General features: G+C 39.2%; 1 protein-coding gene across 2 annotated transcripts; it reads left to right on the forward strand.

The window, feature by feature from the left end:
• The first annotated feature begins 1,865 nt into the window (after positions 1 to 1,865).
• On the forward strand, positions 1,866 to 5,716 carry LOC110877074 (histone H2A variant 1). 2 transcript variants are annotated; one of them, XM_022125231.2, is made up of 3 exons: positions 1,866 to 2,021; positions 2,478 to 2,620; positions 5,186 to 5,716. In XM_022125231.2, exons 2-3 carry the CDS (start codon positions 2,498 to 2,500, stop codon positions 5,480 to 5,482), a joined length of 420 nt encoding a protein of 139 aa, XP_021980923.1. In that variant the 5' UTR covers positions 1,866 to 2,021; positions 2,478 to 2,497; the 3' UTR covers positions 5,483 to 5,716. The 2 variants fall into 2 exon arrangements, with proteins under 2 accessions (XP_021980923.1, XP_021980924.1); XM_022125232.2 differs by having other exon boundaries at positions 1,876 to 2,021; positions 2,487 to 2,620.
• Positions 5,717 to 20,911: the final 15,195 nt, after the last annotated feature.

Below are 20,911 nucleotides of genomic sequence, written 5' to 3' on the forward strand. Positions count from 1 at the left end.
ATCATAACATGCGAAATCAGCATTTAAAATTAACATTACATGCGAATTGTCAGACTCATAACATGCGAACTTAAACACTTTGCTTTCATATCAATTATCCTCTAATAAACATTTAAAACCTTCCAATCAGTTATAATCATACAAAATCATTAAAACGATTACACAAAAACATCTGCCAACAATTTAAACATCTGAATTAAAAAAACTTACCATTCGAACGCTCATTTACACCACTTGTATTTGCATTTGCATTTGCAGAATTAGGATTTATAACTTCATCAATCGTAACTCTCTGATAAGCAGATAATTAAACCTGATCACCGACCGATCGAGCGTCTTCAAACTCAACATCTGTATTTCGTCCGGTACTGCTATGTGGATCCATTTAAAACAACAATCGATTCAAACCCTAACGCAGAAAAACGGAACTGCGGTGTATTATTTTGAGAATTATGAAAATTTGAAACCGATACGAATCATAATTACCGGGATAGTGGTGTAACGAACTTCTCGCTGATTGAATGAATAAACTAATTTCCCTCAGATGATTGAATGAATTGTCTGATTTAACCTTATGAAAGAAAAATGAATCAGGGACACGTGTACGACTATTATTATAACGTACGTAATGTAGGATAAGGGGATTTGTATCCTACACTTCCTCTCTCTCTCTCTCTCTCTCTCTATATATATATATATATATATATATATATATATAGGATTAGGTTTATTTGTGAACAAAATCTTCATAATGAACTGTGTGAACTAATCAGGACCATTGATTTTCTTTTTAGAATTGTAATTATACAATAAATTAGTTTTAAATCTTTATTTTAATCATGAATTTCAGTTACACTTTTAATTTTGGTAGTTTTCTTAAATTGCATTATTATCTTCTCCTTCTCTCTTATATCAAAATAATGTTATTTTCCATTTCTCTGTACGTGCATGTCGTTCAGCAGGCCCTTGATAAGGGATAATTATATTCACACAAGACAAAGAAGTATTATTTTTTTTAATAAATGAATTCATATGTTTGTGTTATTTATTCTTTTTTCAATTGCATATTCATGCAAGAATGGATTATTTACAGAATGTTTGATTACATATTTTTTTTTTGATTAAATATTCAGTTTTTTTTTTTTTTTTACAATTGCATATCCATGATTATTTACAGAATGTTTGATTACATATTTTTTTTTCATGCAGTTTGTTTGGTTACAATTTGGAGTTTTTGGAACTTGCGAAACGAACTAGTTTTTTCGGGAGGAGAAAGACGGTAACAAACATACCGGAAGAAATTAAGGCAAAAAGTTTCCTTTGGGTCAAGCATCGAGCAATGGCGGCAGAGTTAAACGGGGCAGAGGCGCAGCTTCTATAGGGCGGGAGGGGGCGGCCAACCCCCCGAATTTTTCGCTCGGTAGTGGAGAGTATGTAGTTTTCGTATAGAAATTTTTGGGTATATACGTTTTTGACCCCCCGGTCTTATAGAAACTTTTGGGTATATACATTTTCGACCCCCCGGTCGGAAATCTCAAGTTTCGCCACTGAAGCTGGGAACAATGGCGTTGTTTCAGTGTGTTTTAGACTGCTTGTTCTTTACTGATCTATTTGCTTTGGTGGGTGTAAGTTTGGTGCTAGCCGCTGGCTAGATATCTAATAAAATTTCTTTTGTTGGTCGTTAATAAAATTTTCTAAATCAAACAAGGCAATGAAACTAAAAGGGCTAAATTCTGATCAGAACAAGAGAGGAAGGGTCAACTTTAAAAATCCAATTTCCCACACCGCTAAAGATTAAATAGCCGCTAAATCGCGTGTTTGATACCCAAGCACCCAACCACCAAAAAGCCAACAAACTTAACCATTACACTAACTTGTACGCACGCATCAAAACTTGTACATCTTATCTACATTTCAACATTCCAGCTCTGGAAAATAAAATAAGTTGGTACACATAAAAGAAGAGCGTTATCTTCTTCCTTCCTACTCGTCTCTACCTTCAAGTCTTTCAGTCTTCTCAGGTACGAATAAAACTTTTACATTTTTTTTTTCTAAATTGAAGGTATAATTTGAATAATTATCGTCACCTTTGATGTTAATTTTGTTTTAATTTGGCAATTCATCACAAAAAACGCTTCAATTTGTTTTAATTTTATGATGTCTAGGGTTTTTTTTCCCTTAATTGTTTTAATTTTATGTGATTTAGACTTGAATTTTACTAGTTCTTTTAAATAATCATACATTAGTTATTTAATTGTTTGCTTTAGGGTACTTAGAGTTATGAATTGTTTAGATACTTGTAAACCTAGTTAGATCTGTTCGTATATATAGATCTGTTGGCTCTTCTGATTAAATATTTGATCTAACATGACACTAATTGTTAGAAGATGAATTTTTTCATGTTATTTGTTTAGATTTTACATAGTGATTTTTATATAGTTTTTTTTTTTTTAAATGATGGTTCTGTTTATTTGAAGTGTGTTCAGTAGTTGCATAAATGGCGGGAAAGGGTGGGAAGGGTTTATTGGCTGGAAAGACAACTGCGGCTGCTGCAGCGGCAGCGAACAAGGATAAGGATAAGAAGAGGCCGATTTCTCGGTCTGCACGCGCAGGGCTACAGGTATATGTATAAAGTGCTAGCTTACACAGTCAGTTTGCTTACAAGATGATTTGTTCTGATGAATAATGTATCGTGGTGTTTATGAATTAGCTTAATGTCGCGGTAATTAGGAAACTTGGATGAGTTTGTTTTGTGAATCAAATGGCTTCGTTATATAACTCAAGGGACTAGAATTGTAAATAAGGTGTCTAAACAACTTTGAGATTTGGTTGCATATGGAATGAACATGGAGGAGTCGTATTTTCACAATGTGAAGATTAAAGTGTCATGAAAACTTTTATTGGTGATATAGTCTAAGGGCTTGAGTGTTTCAAGGCTCAAGTTGTTTTGCCACCTTAAATACAATTCTAGTCCCTTGAGTTATATAATGAAGCCATTTGATTCACAAAACAAACCAGTCCAAGTTTCTTAATTACCGCGACATTAAGCTAATTCATAAACACGACGATACATTAATATAGACGGGAAATTGGGGCTTTAGATGTAAAGTGCTGGATTTCACAATAAGTTTTTGGTCAACAACTTGTTAATTTCAACTTATCATTGACTATGTAGTTTTACTATCTGGTTGTAGTGGTTATTGTTCACTTTGGAGTTATTTGCTGTACTTATTTGATACTCAGAAGTCAAAGGTTCTAAGTCGGTTAGGAATTATTTGGAAAGTGGTTATGACTTGTGTCTTAAACGATCGAATGAATAAAGGTGTTGACTGTTGAGGAATGAGGAGTCACTTAAGATAATTTTGTTGATATGTGATGTTTGTGAATCTGTGGTTCATGTGTTCCATTCATTCGGCTTTCACTTCATGCTTGAGTCAGGTTGATGTGTTGTGCTAAACGAGGTTTAGTGTTTAATGTTTATGTATACTTAGATGAACAAAATATGCATATGGATGCGAGAAATTATGACGCTGGTGCTGGGTTGTTACTAAATGATGCCATGCCAGCATCATGAAGTTTTGTGTACCATTTCATCATTAGTTAAAAGCCTATGCTGTTCTAGCGTAACTTATATTTGTAATATAAACCTTTGTATATTGATATGCATTTGACTTCAGTTGGTTTTTACAAAAAAATATTTTTCTCTGTAAGATGGGTAATGTTCCAATCATAGTTACCTAAATCGCTAGGGTACCCACGATCCACGTATTGGATCGTGGTGTACCCAATCGCAATTCGCTACCGATCCGGAACGCCCTGGTACGGCGATCCAAATTGATTAGGTCCGGCGATCCGATTTGCTCAGGTACGGCGTTCCAGAGTGATAAGGTTCGGTGTTCCAGAATGATAAGGTTCGGCGTTCCATATGACGAATTCCGATGGCCGGTGTTTTCAGCCGGAAACCAGGAAGAAAGGGAAGAAGAAGACAGAACCATGAAGAAGAAGACAGCGCTGCGTATGTGTTTTAGGGCTTTTTAGGGTTTAAATAAGTTTAGTTATTTCAACATTTAACCCCTCTAGTTTTACTAGTTTACATTTAAACTCTAAAACTTGTAGTTTTTTACCTAAAAAGTCTAAAAGTAGTTTGTGTATTTAGACATTTAACCCCCTCTATCTTCATTGTTTTTTACATAAAAAGAATAAAAGTAGTTTGTGTATTTAAACATTTAACCCTGTCTATCTTCACTAATTTACATTATGTTTGGTAATGTGAAATTTGGAATTTGGTAATTTCTGTACACCGAACCGGACTCCATGGTACACTGTACCGGTTCGTACCAAAATGAGCCTACCCCCCTCCGTACCGAAAACGTCACCTCTAGCGAATCGCGTACCCGAACCAAGTACCCGTACCGGAGCGAACCGCGAATTAGGTAACTATGGTTCCAATACATCAAACGTGGGGAAAGAAACTGATTATCACACTCATGACATTATCGTTACTTAATCCTGAAACATAGCACTTCACCGACACCAGGTGTGCTATTCTTTGTAAAGTACACAAACTTAACATATGAAATATGAAAACAAGGAAAATATTTATAATGGAAACAACAAGAGTTACATTTAATGTACTACACTTGGTTAGAACTTAAAATGTGTTGATAACTTGAAAAACAACTGGAGAAAAAAAGACCTTAACTAGAAACCCCAATTGAGATGCATATTTTTGTTACCTGACCTTTGTAAATCTTTGTATGTCATTCCAATCTGATTTTATTTATTGATCCCTTTCGGTCGAGAGCTGGTATCTGTTAAGTATGTAGAGGTGGCAAAACGGGTGATTTTGTTGTCAGGTTCAAAATGGGTTTGGGTCGGGTCCAGTAACTGTAATATGTTACAAAGAATAAGATTATTGCATCATAAAACATTATTTTGCTATAGAAACTGCAGACGTAAACAGGTTTTATGACCTTTTAGTACATTCTGGATGACTCAACCTGTTTGAACCGTTTTACTTGTTTCCATTCTAGCTTCCTTTACCCATTTGAGATTAAAAATACAACTATAAAACGGTCTGCTTGTCTATTAACGGGTCAATCGCCCATATCATGCTCTATAACCACTGACTTGGATGTGTGCATGGACCACTGATGCTAGTTTTTTCTTTTATTTATGAGCTCAGTTTCCAGTGGGAAGAATCCACCGCCACCTCAAAACAAGAACCTCAGCCCATGGGCGGGTCGGTGCCACAGCTGCAGTCTACTCAGCCGCAATTCTGGAGTACCTTACTGCAGAGGTGCTTGAGTTGGCAGGAAATGCCAGCAAGGATCTGAAAGTGAAGAGGATCACCCCACGACACTTGCAACTTGCCATTCGTGGTGACGAAGAACTCGATACTCTCATCAAAGGTACCATTGCTGGAGGTGGTGTCATTCCTCACATTCACAAGTCACTCATCAACAAAACCACCAAAGAATGAGCCCCCCAATTATCATGGACTGTTCTTTTTAGCTTTAACAACTCTTCTGAGTATTGAATTTTAAGTTTATTTATAGGTTCTGTTGTTGTGTCAAGGATTCATGTGGATTGACTTTGACTATGACTTTGACTTCTGCTTTATGTAGTTCTTAGATTGTAGAATTGTTGTACATGATCTGCCTGCTTATCATCTGGTTGTATTTTTATCTTGATGTCACATGGTTGAGTTGTATCTTAAAACGCTCGCATCCCTTTCTTCTTCTTTATCTATATAATTAAACATCTATCTAATTAAACTTAAAAACACAATTTTCTCTAAATTTTGTTTATATTTTAAAAGCATCTCACATTCTGTCATTTATATTTATAGATAGTGAGAGGTTTAAAAGATAAACAAAGTTTAAAGGAAAATGTATATTTTAGTTTAAATTATAGAAAATGTATATTTTAGTTTGAATTATACTGTCATTTATATTTATAGATAGTGAGAGGTTTAAAAAATAAACAAAGTTTAAAGGAAAATGTATATTTAGTTTAAATTATATAGACGAAAGATAGAGATTCCAATGTAAATGCTCTAATTAAATGAAAAGCTATACTTTCCTTTGTGTTAAAGAGTAGTATAGAGTGTGGGATGTGAATACTCTTAGGCTACACGGTATGGAGGTCGGCCTTGGACCGGCGCCGCCCCCAACACCGTTTCCCCCCCTTGGGTCGTCGTCCTCTCCGTCTCCTTGGAGACGTTTGTGCCGGACCAGAAAAAGACAAAATATCCCTCCTTTCAAGCATGTGACCGTTGCAAAAAAAATAACAAAAAATAATTTAAATGCCTTAATTAAAAACAAACGGCTATAATTCAAAAAAACCCTAAAATCTATAAACTTTTTATATAAATACAACCTTTTTACCTCATTTTTTACCCACTTCAACCCGATCTCTCTCTCAACTTTTTATGAAATCTTCTACTTTTTTATAAAACATTCTTCCACTCTTTACAATGAATCCATACAATCCGAACAACCCAAATCCGAACCCAAATGAGGTTGAGATGGCAATGGATAAATACAAGTCGAACCATATTGTTCCGAGATAGTTGATCAGTCCGTAGTATTAGGAGTTCGGTGGTTTGTACCTCGAATCTTGTTTAGTCCGTATTATAGGTTTGATAATTCAAAACTTTTGTTTGTTCTAGGTGGATTATCTAGGTTAGCCTTATATATGGCTTTGTTTATGTTATTTGTAAGTTTTTTGGTCATTTGTAATCCATCAAACTTTATGTTTGTTGTGTTTTGTTTAATACAAGTGACATTTTGGTGAATTCTCCGTTCCTACTTTTTCTAGCATCATATCTACAGTGCGTAAAAACTTCATGATGGATTTCGTACATCATGAAGTATCAATTTCGTTATTCGGTCCGTATATTAGAGAGTTAGGTGACCTTACAAGTGGTATCAGAGTAAGCTCTGTATAGAGAGTGTTCGTACTACTATAGGCATTCGTTTAAGGATTAGACTCAAGAGAACTTAGTTTTCGAGGAGGTATTTCTGCATTTTCAGTGTTTTTCATATGTTTTTCAGCAGATTGGAGATGGATTTTGATTAAGTTTTGGTTCTATTTCGGTTTAGATATGATTTACGCTAAAAAATTGAGTGAATTTGGTCTAGATCTATGGAAAATGGACTAATTTGCTGCGTTTTTTGTGTGGTTTGAAGAATAGCGTAGGTATTCCAAAGAACTGAAGATGTTAACTGCTAATTCCGAGTTTTTTGAGTTTGTTATTGTTCTATGGTATCCATAAATCTTAGTGTGAAGTAACGCTCTGAATGATACTTCGGAAGGAATAAAGATTGATATCAAAGGCAAACTATACTATTCTGATTAGGAAATAAACAAGAAATGATCTACAGTTCTCCCCAAAGATAGTGAATCTTGAACACTAACAAAACATATGTTTGAGGATTAAAAAACTCTGTTGAAGACTGGAAAACACTGCAGGAGAAAAAGAAACATCTGTTCAAAGGCAAAATCCATGTTGAAGACAAAACACTGATGATGGAGACCAAACATCGGTTAGGCCTAAACATATGTTTGGAACTAGTCAACGGCGGTTTAAAGAATAAACTTTATCAATGTAACAGTGTTAGTCAAAACTGATGTTTAGTATATTTAATAAGTTGTTAATTCCATCAGATGTTTCTAACATCTATGGAATCTTTTCTATTAGAAATGTTAGATGTTGATATCAGGGTGATGTCAGTGTTGATTGCAAATAGATGTTTGTACTTAGTATAAATATATCTCACCTGTTAGAGGTCTATTTTATCACATACATTCCTTTTGTACGAACATAAGTGACTGATCAAGCCGAGGGGGAGTGTAAAATACTTCTTGTAATCTTTTGATTACAATAATTAATACAAGTTTGATATCTTTTCAAATTTGTGTGTTCATATAATTCTACTACAACTTCATTTTATACCATCATTCATCAATAATTAGTTCACCTAAACCACATAAGTTAAAACTCAGATCCTAACATGATGGATGGTAGTGTAACTGTCACACCCCGATTTCCACGTGTCTCACCAGTGGGCCCGGTGGGGGATTACCGTGACGATGTTGGCAACAATATAGTCAAACCACACAATTATATAATGCACAGCGGAAGCTTAAGATAAATATATAAACTTCAACCTCTGGTTGTAATATCAAATGTATTACAGAAGTTGAATATATCCACAGCGGATCAAAAAGTAATAAATATTGTTCATTCAGATGCAGCATCGAGTTTGCGAGACTATGTATGATGCTTAGGACGCCTATACCAGCCCATTCCGTATAGTACCTGCACTTAATCTTTTTGGGGAAAATACGTCAGTTTACACTGGTAAATACATTCAACTGACACATTTGAAAATGTTTATTAAAATTGATTTGAATGCACAAGGCACAAACTCTTTTATAACTTGGGAAAATTATAATAAAATCTTGTGAACGTTTTACATGTTCTTTTATGCGTTCAGTAGCCCGGGTCGTGCCGGGTTAAAGATTTATAGACACACCACATTGCGTAAAACCGTAGTATAAAAACCAACGGCTACGTCTTTTAATTTAATGTCGACAATATATACCGGGTGTACGCCTACACCGGGATGTCGATGGTCGTGGCCATTTCGTAAAATGATGCCAAGGATATCCGGGACAACGGTCATTAAACCCCCCAAAGGCTTTTAAGAAACAAAACTGTTTAAATGAGCCAATCATATTATTTAATTAACCACCTAAGCGATGGAAGAATATAATGCTCAATCAAGCGGTATTAATATACCGTAACCCAAGCCCATATAGGGGAAATAAGTTAAAGTATTTACCTTTGCAAGTATATTTCCTTAATTTGGATTAAATCACCGATAGCTTTTACTGGGGCTCCTAATCTGGAACGAAGGTTTTAATTAACCTCTTAGAATCCTAACGAGTCGTTATAATGGCCGTAGCCTAGACCGGTTGGTTCCGATATATATATAGATATGGTTTAATCGCGCGAAAAGGCGAAAACCGTGAATGGAGTGTGATTCTGACCCAACAAGTTCAGAGACTTGTTCTATATGGGTTTATGGTTCACACTCTGGATTTTGGGGTTCAAATAATATAATTTGACCCGTATCGGCTAATTTATGAAAACTAGTTTCATAAGCCGAACCGTGCGCGCAAAAGGCGAAACGGTTAACCATGAGAGTCGTACGCTTATTTCCTAAATCAATATGCCTTAAAGAGGTTGTGGTATCAGTAGGGTACCTTCCGTGATGCCCGTAACGAGTTTAAGTTAATATTATGCCCCGTAGGGGCTTTTCGGTCATTTTAAAGACTTTTAAAGAGCTTTTCGAGTTCTACAGGAAATCTGAGTTTCCTGAACAGCTTATAAAGCTTAAAATACTTTATTTATTATTTAAAATCAGTAGCAACTGGAATCGGGTCAAAAGACCTTGTAGAACTCTTGTTTTGGCCGAAAAGGGCATATTCGGTATTTACCGAACCGTAGCCATAACCGCAGGTTATGAGCAAGGTAAAAATTATTAAAAATCTTTAAAATTCCCAAAATATTATTTTAATACAGTGGGTAAAAGTTTTGGTGACGAAATCTTGGTTTAGATAGGTGTTATGCTAATTGCGCCGTTAATTACTAAAGTTTACTTTAAATGCGCCATTTAGCATAACTCTCATTCTAGACCTCGGATTGACGTGAAACTTTAAGGACATGCTTATAATTTAATAAGCAAGGTTCTGGTCCGTTCACGTGTCCGAAATACTCGTTTTATTTTCAAAATGGCGTTACGGTCAACTTTTAGGCGATTATCGGAAACGCGCAAAAGACTCGGATATCTCATGAACCGATCATAGAGGTTTATACCGACATGTGACCTGGTCCTAAGAGGGTCCTAAGGCATATCTATACCTCACTAAAACGGGTCAGAACTGAAGTCAAAGCAAAAGTCAAACTTTTGCGACATTCGGCTCCGAACCGGTTCAATATAGCAAATGGTCGATTCAAACGAGCGCAAACAAGTTTATATACTTATTATCATGTTTTATCAAAACAGGTTCCTTAGTATGTACATTACAGATTATGCATAAATCGCTAAAATAGCTTTCTGTTGACTTTTTAACCGCACGTTTGACTCGATATTTGACATAGTTAGAGTGGTGATCAGGGGGAACCTTTTTAGAGGTTTATTACCCACATAATTACCTACTCAAAACTACTTTTGATCCGTCATAAGACTGAACCATTTGCAAGTTATTGTAATGACAACCGTTAGTTACGACGGTTGTGTTTATAGGCTAAAATTATGGAAATGTATGACCAAAATGGTTGTGAACGACTTACAGAAGTGGTATCTTGCTTAGAGAGAAGAAATGGATGCTTGGGAGCTCTTAGAATGATCAGATGAGTGTGTTTTGTGTTGTGTGAATGTTATGAGCATAATGTGCTATTTATAACCAAAGAAAGCACCCAAGATCATCACAACTCAGTCTACATTTGATCATGGATCATGGGCAGGTGTCCCTAAGTGATATGGGTCAAGTGTAGGGTGCCCATGCCTCATTGATTGAGGTTTTGATCGTTCAAAGGCTCCAAAAGGCAAGTAGTTACAACTTTCTGCATCTGGGCGTCCCACGCGACCCGCATGGGAGTTCCATGCTTGTTTAACGCGGGTCGCCTGATATTCAAATATCAGGCGCGTATTTTAGGAGGCTCGCGACCCGCCTACACTTAGGCTATTACTTAACGCGGGTCGCGAGAGGCCAGATTTCCAGAAACTTTAAATCTTTTGAAATGATTACGAAATCCTGGTAATTAATAACGAAATCTTTCGTAATGATTTACCTGACCTTTCGGGTTCGAAGGGGTAACTTTGCGGTTTGGCCCTCGGTTAATTACAACTAAGGACCTCGTGTTATTTACCCGCGTTGTTAAGTCCCTGTTTAGTTTATTAATTGTTCAGAAAGCCTTAACTTTCATTATTGACGCTTTTAACCCTTCTCATACGAATTTGAGTATAACTCTCTCGTTTTAAGGCGGAACTTCGCGGGATTTATACAGTATATTCTAGTGAGCGTATAATACTGTTACGAAGCCTTGGGAACGTTAAAGGGTCACTCAGAGGTATAATTAAACATGTTGACACAGTTAACCCCTGTAGCTCGTAATCTCTCACTTTCTTCCGCGTTTCGCTTCCGTACGATTTATGATTTATTCGTTTGAAGGTACAAGCGTTATTTAGGGTTACTAACAGTATATTTACCCTTGTTGATATTTATAACCCTCGAATTTATATACTTTCAAGGTTTGTCAAAATTAGTCCTTTATTTATTATCAATGCCACGTGTAAACAAATGACACGTGTTAACACATCATTGGACACAAAAATTCGAGGTGTTACATCCTCACCCCCTTAAAATAAATCTCGACCCGAGATTTACTCAAATAAATAGGGGTACTTTTCTTTCATTGTAGCTTCGACTTCCCACGTATATTCGGGACCTCTACGAGCATCCCATTTGACCTTTACAATCGGTACGTGCTTTCTGCGAAGCTTCTTTACCTGCCGATCCTCAATCGACAAAGGTTTTTCTATGAACTTTAAGCTCTCATCTATATGCACATCTGTGTGTGGAATCACCAATGATTCATCGGCGAAGCACTTTTTGAGATTGCAGATGTGGAACACGTTGTGAATTCCATTGAGCTCTTCAGGCAAGTTCAATTTATAGGCGACTGATCCGACACGTTCAATGACCTCAAAAGGTCCTATGTATCTCGGACTCAGCTTGCCCTTCTTGCCGAAACGCATCACCCCCTTCCAGGGTGACACCTTAAGTAATACCTTTTCACCCACTTCGAAGTAAAAATCCTTACGCTTTGGATTAGCGTAGCTCTTCTGCCTATCGCGGGCAGCCTTGAGACGTTCCCGGATCTGGACAATCTTGTCCGTCGTCTGGAAAACTATCTCTGGTCCTGATAATTGGACCTCTCCTACTTCCGCCCAACAAACAGGCGATCTACATTTCCTACCGTATAATGCCTCGAAAGGCGCAGCCTTTATGCTGGTGTGGTAGCTATTATTGTAGGAGAATTCGATCAGGGGTAGGTTCTTATCCCAGTTACCACCTAAATCGATCGCACATGCACGAAGCATGTCTTCTAGCGTTTGGATAGTACGCTCACTTTGACCGTCCGTCTGTGGGTGGTAAGCCGTACTAAAGTTTAAACGCGTGCCCAAAGATTGCTGGAAACTTTTCCAGAAGTGAGATGTGTATCTAGTATCCCTGTCGGAGATAATAGACACAGGTATGCCGTGTAAGGCTACAATCTTATCAACATAAAGTTGGGCTAACATATCGGAGCTATACGTCTCCTTGATGGGTAAAAAATGAGCTGATTTAGTCAGCCTATCAACTATGACCCATATTGTATCGTTTCCTTTCCTGGTTTTGGGTAACTTGGTTATGAAGTCCATAGTTACGCATTCCCACTTCCACTCGGGAAGTTCAGGCTGTTGTAGCAAGCCAGACGGCTTTTGGTGCTCGGCTTTGACTTGAGCACAAGTCAAGCACTTTGCTACATGGGCGGCTACAGACTTTTTCAAGCCTATCCACCAATAATTTGCCTTTAAGTCTTGGTACATCTTGTCAGCACCAGGATGGACTGAGTATTTGGAACTATGGGCTTCCTGGAGAACAACATCTCGTAGTCCTCCATAAATCGGAACCCATATACGTCCGTTCAGCCTAAGAATTCCATCCTTGCTAAGAGTCAACTGCTCCTCAGTTACTCCTAGCTTTTCATTTGGATAGTTAGCTTCCAACACAGCCTCTCGCTGTGCAGCTAATATCCTTTCAATTAGATTGTTCTTGACTTCAATGCTCTTGGCATTGATTCGAATGGGTTTTACCCTTTCCTTTCTGCTCAAGGCATCGGCGACTATATTCGCCTTGCCGGGATGGTACCTGATCTCGCAGTCATAATCATTCAGGGTCTCCATCCAACGGCGCTGTCTCATGTTCAACTCTTTCTGGTTGAACAGGTGCTGGAGGCTTTTGTGATCAGAATAAATCACAAATTTAATACCATAAAGGTAGTGCCTCCACAATTTCAGTGCAAATACAACGGCACCCAACTCCAAATCATGGGTGGTGTAATTCTTTTCGTGCACCTTTAATTGCCTTGAAGCATAGGCAATCACCTTGCCCTTCTGCATAAGCACACACCCCATGCCCGTGTGTGATGCATCGCAGTAAACTACGAATTCATCTGTACCTTCCGGTAATGTCAGCACAGGTGCGTTGCTTAGCTTTTGCTTCAGTATTTCGAAGGACTCTTGCTGCTTTGGGCCCCAAATGAACTTTTCTTTCTTCTTGGTCAAGGAAGTTAAGGGCGCAGCAATCCTTGAAAAGTTTTCAATAAACCTCCGGTAGTATCCTGCTAATCCTAGGAAACTACGAATTTCGGTAGGCGTCTTTGGCTCTTGCCAGTTCATGACTGCCTCTACCTTAGCGGGATCCACTTGGATACCACGCTCACTCACAACGTGACCTAAAAACTGAACCTCTCGTAGCCAGAATTCACATTTCGAGAATTTGGCGTAGAGTTTCTCACGCTGTAGTAATTCGAGAATGCAACGGAGGTGCTTCTCGTGGTCCGCTTGGTTCTTGGAATATATAAGGATATCGTCGATGAAGACTATGACAAATTTGTCCAAATACGGCTTGCAGACGCGATTCATGAGATCCATGAACGCAGCCGGTGCATTTGTGAGCCCAAAAGGCATCACTAGGAACTCGTAATGACCATAGCGAGTCCTAAATGCAGTCTTGTGTACATCTCCATCTCTGACCCTTAGCTGATGATAGCCCGACCTCAAGTCGATCTTTGAGAAGTAGTTCGCTCCTTGCAGCTGGTCGAACAGATCATCGATCCTCGGCAAAGGATATCTGTTCTTTATTGTAACTTTATTTAGCTCTCGGTAGTCGATGCACAACCGCATCGATCCGTCCTTCTTCTTTACAAATAGGACTGGTGCTCCCCAGGGAGATGAACTAGGTCTGATAAAACCTTTCGCCAACAGTTCATCCAACTGGGTCCTCAGTTCTTTCATTTCCGTCGGAGCTAATCTGTAAGGTGCTCTTGCTATCGGAGCCGCTCCAGGAATGATGTCTATTCTGAACTCCACTTGTCTATCTGGTGGCAACCCAGGTAGTTCTTCGGGAAAAACCTCGGGGTATTCAGAAATGACAGGAAGATCCTCTATCTTCGGCTTAGGTTCTTCAATTATAACCTGAGCCATGTAAATTACACAGCCTCTGTTCAAACACCTTGAAGCTTTCAGCATAGATACGTCTTCGGGCAATCCGTACTGCGTATCCCCTCGAATCGTAAGCGATTCACCACTCGGAGTCTTTAGCACTATATGCCTCTTGCCGCAAATGATTTGGGCCTGATTACGGGATAACCAGTCCATGCCTAGCACAATGTCAAAACCCGCTAATTTGAAGGGAAGTAGAGATAAAGGAAAAGAATGGTTCCTAATGGACATTTCACATCCTTCTAGAACAGTTGAGACGGTTTCTATCATGCCGTCCGCTAACTCTACTTCGTATTTCGCATCAAGGGTTTTGATAGGCATATTCAGTAGTTGGCAAAATTTCTGGTCTACAAAGGATTTATCGGCGCCAGAATCGAATAGTACTCTTGCAAATATATTATTTACGAGGAAAGTACCTGTAAGCACGTTGTCGTTCTGGACCGCTTCCTTTGCATCCATGCGAAAAACTCTCGCATTTGACTTCTTTGTTTCTTCCGCCTTCTTGGCATACTTAGGGCAGTTACTCTTGATGTGCCCTTTTTCATTACAACCATAGCAGGTTGCATCCTTGATTTTCTTGCACTCCACAGTCTTATGATCCTTGGACTTGCATAGTCCACAGGAAGGAGTCTTTGATTGCGACTGTGAGTTTGATGCAAATCTGCATTTCCCAGAGTGGGGTTTCTTGCAGATCTTGCAGTTGGGCCTTTCACCAGCTTGCCCATCTTTCTTCGCCTCCGACCCTCTTTTGCCTTCACCGTTTCCACGGTGCTTCTTCCCTGATCTTTGTGAGGTATCATCCTCACGTTTTCTCTTCTCGGCCTCCTTGTTCCTTAGTGTCCTCAGACGGACAGCGTCTAAGGTGAGAGACAAGGAGAGGTCAGTAACTGACCTGAAGGTCGTCGGCCGAGAGGCCTTTACACTCGCCTTTATTGCGGGCTCCAAGCCCCCAATGAAACGGGCGATTCTTCGAGGTTCCGGTGTCACAAGGTATGGGACCAGACGAGACATTGTATTGAAACTCGTCAAATATGCCTGGCAGTCCAGGTTCGTCATTACCAGTGACACAAAGTCAGCCTCGATCTTCTCAACCTCATGCTGAGGGCAGTAGTTTTCCTTAATGAGAGCAATAAATTCCTCCCATGTCATCTTGTACAGAGCAGACTTACCAGATGCCTGCACCAACGCCCTCCACCATGCCAGGGCCTCGCCCTTAAATGACTGGGACACATATTTCACCACATCCCTCGCTGCACACCCGCTGATGTCCACTATAGTGTCCATCTCATCTAGCCAGGTGATGCAATCCACAGCACCTTTCTCCCCTGTAAATTCCCGGGGCTTACAAGATACAAAATACTTGTAAGTGCAACCTTTAGCATTGGATGCATCAGTATATTCTCTATCGCGATGAACGCTGTTCTCAGTGGACGAGTGTTTGTCGTCATCTTTCTTGGGTTGAGAGGGTGATTTGGAGTGTGTCTTTGGTTTAGAGGGTGGCTTTGACACGGTTCTGCCTTGGGACTCAGTATATTGACGATCAAGAGCTGCCTGAACAGCATTGTCAATCAGAGCCTTCAGTTGTGCGCCTGTCAAATGCACTGGCGTATTGTCGTAGTCATCCTCATTAGTATGGCTATTCTCTCCGTTGGGATCCGCCATTGTAAATTGAATCTGTTACAGAAGATAACAAAATTTTATTCAGGAGATTATTATATAATTGTCTTTTATGACAATTTGTCAACCATGGTACAGAGACCATATTTGGTTAACTTATTACTTCATTACATATTAGGATTTGAATATATCCTATTTCAGCTATATAAATAGTATTGGCGGCATAAAGCCTAATCACGAGGATGTTTTATAATTTTAGCCGAGATTTCTGAGAATCAAAGGCATAGAGATTTGAACCGTAGTTATTTTATCTCTTTCTGACAGAGAGTCATAGACTACCACTGCCTTTTGTCTTTATAAGACAATTATTACGGCCCATAGGCACTACACCTCTAATGGATGTTTTTAATATGGTTGGCCCGTAGGCACTACATCTCTAGTGGATGTTTTAATATGGTTGGCCCGTAGGCACTACATCTCTAATGGATGTTTTAATAAGGTTGGCCCGTAGGCACTACATCACTAATGGATGTTTTTATAAGGTTGGCCCGTAGGCACTACATCACTAATGGATGTTTTTTTTATAATACTGGCCCGTAGGCACTACATCACTAATGGATGTTTTAATAATACTGGCCCGTAGGCACTACATCACTAATGGATGTTTTTTATAAGGTTGGCCCGTAGGCACTACATCACTAATGGATGTTTTTTATAATACTGGCCCGTAGGCACTACATCACTAATGGATGTTTTAATAATACTGGCCCGTAGGCACTACATCACTAATGGATGTTTTTAATAATATTGATCACGTTCATTGGTGATTTAACCCACGATTTATAAATCATTTAGTTGGGTTTTGAAATCCTTAAAGGATTATTGTATAAGAATGACGTGCGTGATTTTAACGAATCACATCTGCCATGATTGTTAACATGCGTACAGAGGTTAACAGGGAATCAGAATCTTTTCAATTAGGTCGTACCATCTTGACTGGATCTTTAAAAGACACCAAGCTAGGTTTCACCTTTTAAGATTCTTTATTTTAGGCAGATTAATTAAAAGGAATGGTTTTGATTTATTTTATACATATTAAAACAAAACTCATAACATACATTCCAAAATCTCAAATACAATTACATATTGCCCTAAACGGGTCTTTCAAATAGTACATACCTCCATAGAGGTTTTAAAATAAGTGACAAGTCCACGCAGGGACTAATACAAGATAGGTGTCCATGTAAGGACTAAAAGATAAGTCCACGTAGGGACTGAAATATGATAAGTTGTCCACGCAGGGACTTATTTCAAAGTGGAAATTACATTAGTACAACTATCAAGGGCTAATGGTCACGTTTCTTCTTTTTGCCCTTTAGTAGGTTCGCCAAGCCTTTGAGAAATCCTCGGTGGCTTTTCTTCTCTTCCTCGAACTCTCTCTCCACACGATCTAGTCGATGGAGTATTTCTTCCTGTTCAGGAGGAGAGAAACGTGGTTGTGGCGCTTGATGCGGAACTGGAGGTCTGGGAGGTATTGGATACCCATGAGCTGAGTAGTCCGGTGGTCCCATGTTTCCATGTGCTCCGTCAGGGTAGCGCGCATTATATCTTGCCGACACCACATATGGGTCGCGCTCATAGCCGTAGTTGTATTGTGCTTGTGATGGTTCGAACGGGTTGTAAGCCGTTGGACCCGTGTAAGCAGGTATGGGTTGGTCATACCCAAATGGTGGCGAATTTTGTGCAGCTGGTGCGGAGTTCGCCTCCTGTATAGGACTTGAAGGTCCTTCTTCTTGTAGTGGCGGATAGTGGCTACTACTAGAATGTCGAGGAGTGCGGAAGTGGATACCCCCTCCTCCTCGTGTAGACATACGAGCATTTGTCCTCCTACGCCTCAGCGGATCAGGTATTACTGGTTGCGCCGGTGGCGGAGGTGGTGGCGTAACTTCCTCAAAGCGTGAATCCTCAGAGGGATCCTGTGGATGTCGCGGTTGTTGAGATGTTTGTTGAGGTGGCGTGTAGTACCACTCATGTCGTTCAAACATCGCTTGGAAACTGTCAGGTCCTTGATAGGGCGTGCCATGGAAGGATGACCCATCAGAGACTTCTATCGGATGCGTGGGCGTACCACGCGCAGGTTCAGTTGGATCAGTATCTTCATCCATATGGTCCTCGGAGAAATGATCTTGTGGCCCTAGTGGAACAAAACCTGAAGGTTCCTGTATGTAGTCAGCTGGATTAAACTGACCTATGTAGTAGGGAGTAGGGTCGTCGTAATTTCGGTGCGATACCGAACGTTGTAGGGGTATGAAGGAAAGTTGTGGGTTGTTGGGATCATTTTCTGAATTCGGTCCAAAGGAGTGCCGGTAGGATGGCGTCGAGCTGTGCGAGGTGGAATGCCTCGCGGGTTCGTAAATATCTCTTCGTCGTTGTGGCTCTTCGCTTCGTGTCATCGAAGGATGTCTTGTACCAGATGGTCCAGCTTCGTTATCGTGATGTGTCACGACTTCTCCTCTGCCTCTTCTCCCCCTTCCTCTTCCTCGGAATATAACAGGTGGCATTTTCCTGCTTAAAACTTATTAAAAATCGAATTGGAAATAAAGACAAAAAGGAGTATCAATCCGAATTTGTCCTAAGTTATTGTCTAGACTCAAGTATGTGCAATTGTGTCATTGAGATTAAACACAATAGGATAGTGTTTAATTCACTCAAAGTTGGCTCTGATACCAACCTGTCACACCCCGATTTCCACGTGTCTCACCAGTGGGCCCGGTGGGGGATTACCGTGACGATGTTGGCAACAATATAGTCAAACCACACAATTATATAATGCACAGCGGAAGCTTAAGATAAATATATAAACTTCAACCTCTGGTTGTAATATCAAATGTATTACAGAAGTTGAATATATCCACAGCGGATCAAAAAGTAATAAATATTGTTCATTCAGATGCAGCATCGAGTTTGCGAGACTATGTATGATGCTTAGGACGCCTATACCAGCCCATTCCGTATAGTACCTGCACTTAATCTTTTTGGGGAAAATACGTCAGTTTACACTGGTAAATACATTCAACTGACACATTTGAAAATGTTTATTAAAATTGATTTGAATGCACAAGGCACAAACTCTTTTATAACTTGGGAAAATTATAATAAAATCTTGTGAACGTTTTACATGTTCTTTTATGCGTTCAGTAGCCCGGGTCGTGCCGGGTTAAAGATTTATAGACACACCACATTGCGTAAAACCGTAGTATAAAAACCAACGGCTACGTCTTTTAATTTAATGTCGACAATATATACCGGGTGTACGCCTACACCGGGATGTCGATGGTCGTGGCCATTTCGTAAAATGATGCCAAGGATATCCGGGACAACGGTCATTAAACCCCCCAAAGGCTTTTAAGAAACAAAACTGTTTAAATGAGCCAATCATATTATTTAATTAACCACCTAAGCGATGGAAGAATATAATGCTCAATCAAGCGGTATTAATATACCGTAACCCAAGCCCATATAGGGGAAATAAGTTAAAGTATTTACCTTTGCAAGTATATTTCCTTAATTTGGATTAAATCACCGATAGCTTTTACTGGGGCTCCTAATCTGGAACGAAGGTTTTAATTAACCTCTTAGAATCCTAACGAGTCGTTATAATGGCCGTAGCCTAGACCGGTTGGTTCCGATATATATATAGATATGGTTTAATCGCGCGAAAAGGCGAAAACCGTGAATGGAGTGTGATTCTGACCCAACAAGTTCAGAGACTTGTTCTATATGGGTTTATGGTTCACACTCTGGATTTTGGGGTTCAAATAATATAATTTGACCCGTATCGGCTAATTTATGAAAACTAGTTTCATAAGCCGAACCGTGCGCGCAAAAGGCGAAACGGTTAACCATGAGAGTCGTACGCTTATTTCCTAAATCAATATGCCTTAAAGAGGTTGTGGTATCAGTAGGGTACCTTCCGTGATGCCCGTAACGAGTTTAAGTTAATATTATGCCCCGTAGGGGCTTTTCGGTCATTTTAAAGACTTTTAAAGAGCTTTTCGAGTTCTACAGGAAATCTGAGTTTCCTGAACAGCTTATAAAGCTTAAAATACTTTATTTATTATTTAAAATCAGTAGCAACTGGAATCGGGTCAAAAGACCTTGTAGAACTCTTGTTTTGGCCGAAAAGGGCATATTCGGTATTTACCGAACCGTAGCCATAACCGCAGGTTATGAGCGAGGTAAAAATTATTAAAAATCTTTAAAATTCCCAAAATATTATTTTAATACAGTGGGTAAAAGTTTTGGTGACGAAATCTTGGTTTAGATAGGTGTTATGCTAATTGCGCCGTTAATTACTAAAGTTTACTTTAAATGCGCCATTTAGCATAACTCTCATTCTAGACCTCGGATTGGCGTGAAACTTTAAGGACATGCTTATAATTTAATAAGCAAGGTTCTGGTCCGTTCACGTGTCCGAAATACTCGTTTTATTTTCAAAATGGCGTTACGGTCAACTTTTAGGCGATTATCGGAAACGCGCAAAAGACTCGGATATCTCATGAACCGATCACAGAGGTTTATACCGACATGTGACCTGGTCCTAAGAGGGTCCTAAGGCATATCTATACCTCACTAAAACGGGTCAGAACTGAAGTCAAAGCAAAAGTCAAACTTTTGCGACATTCGGCTCCGAACCGGTTCAATATAGCAAATGGTCGATTCAAACGAGCGCAAACAAGTTTATATACTTATTATCATGTTTTATGATTATCAAAACAGGTTCCTTAGTATGTACATTACAGATTATGCATAAATCGCTAAAATAGCTTTCTGTTGACTTTTTAACCGCACGTTTGACTCGATATTTGACATAGTTAGAGTGGTGATCAGGGGGAACCTTTGATGTGTGTCGGTGTGTATATATTTTAGATATATATTTTAGCCCCTTC

Source organism: Helianthus annuus, chromosome 4 (assembly GCF_002127325.2).
Source record: "Helianthus annuus cultivar XRQ/B chromosome 4, HanXRQr2.0-SUNRISE, whole genome shotgun sequence".
Taxonomy (NCBI): Eukaryota; Viridiplantae; Streptophyta; class Magnoliopsida; order Asterales; family Asteraceae; genus Helianthus; species Helianthus annuus.

What these genes read in the sequence shown, in the direction of transcription:
- LOC110877074 (XM_022125231.2), top strand. Translation starts at nt 2,498, where the DNA reads ATGGCGGGAAAGGGTGGGAAGGGTTTATTGGCTGGAAAGACAACTGCG. An exon ending in CTGCACGCGCAGGGCTACAG is followed by an intron (nt 2,621 to 5,185) that starts GTATATGTATAA and finishes TTATGAGCTCAG; the next exon opens with TTTCCAGTGGGAAGAATCCA.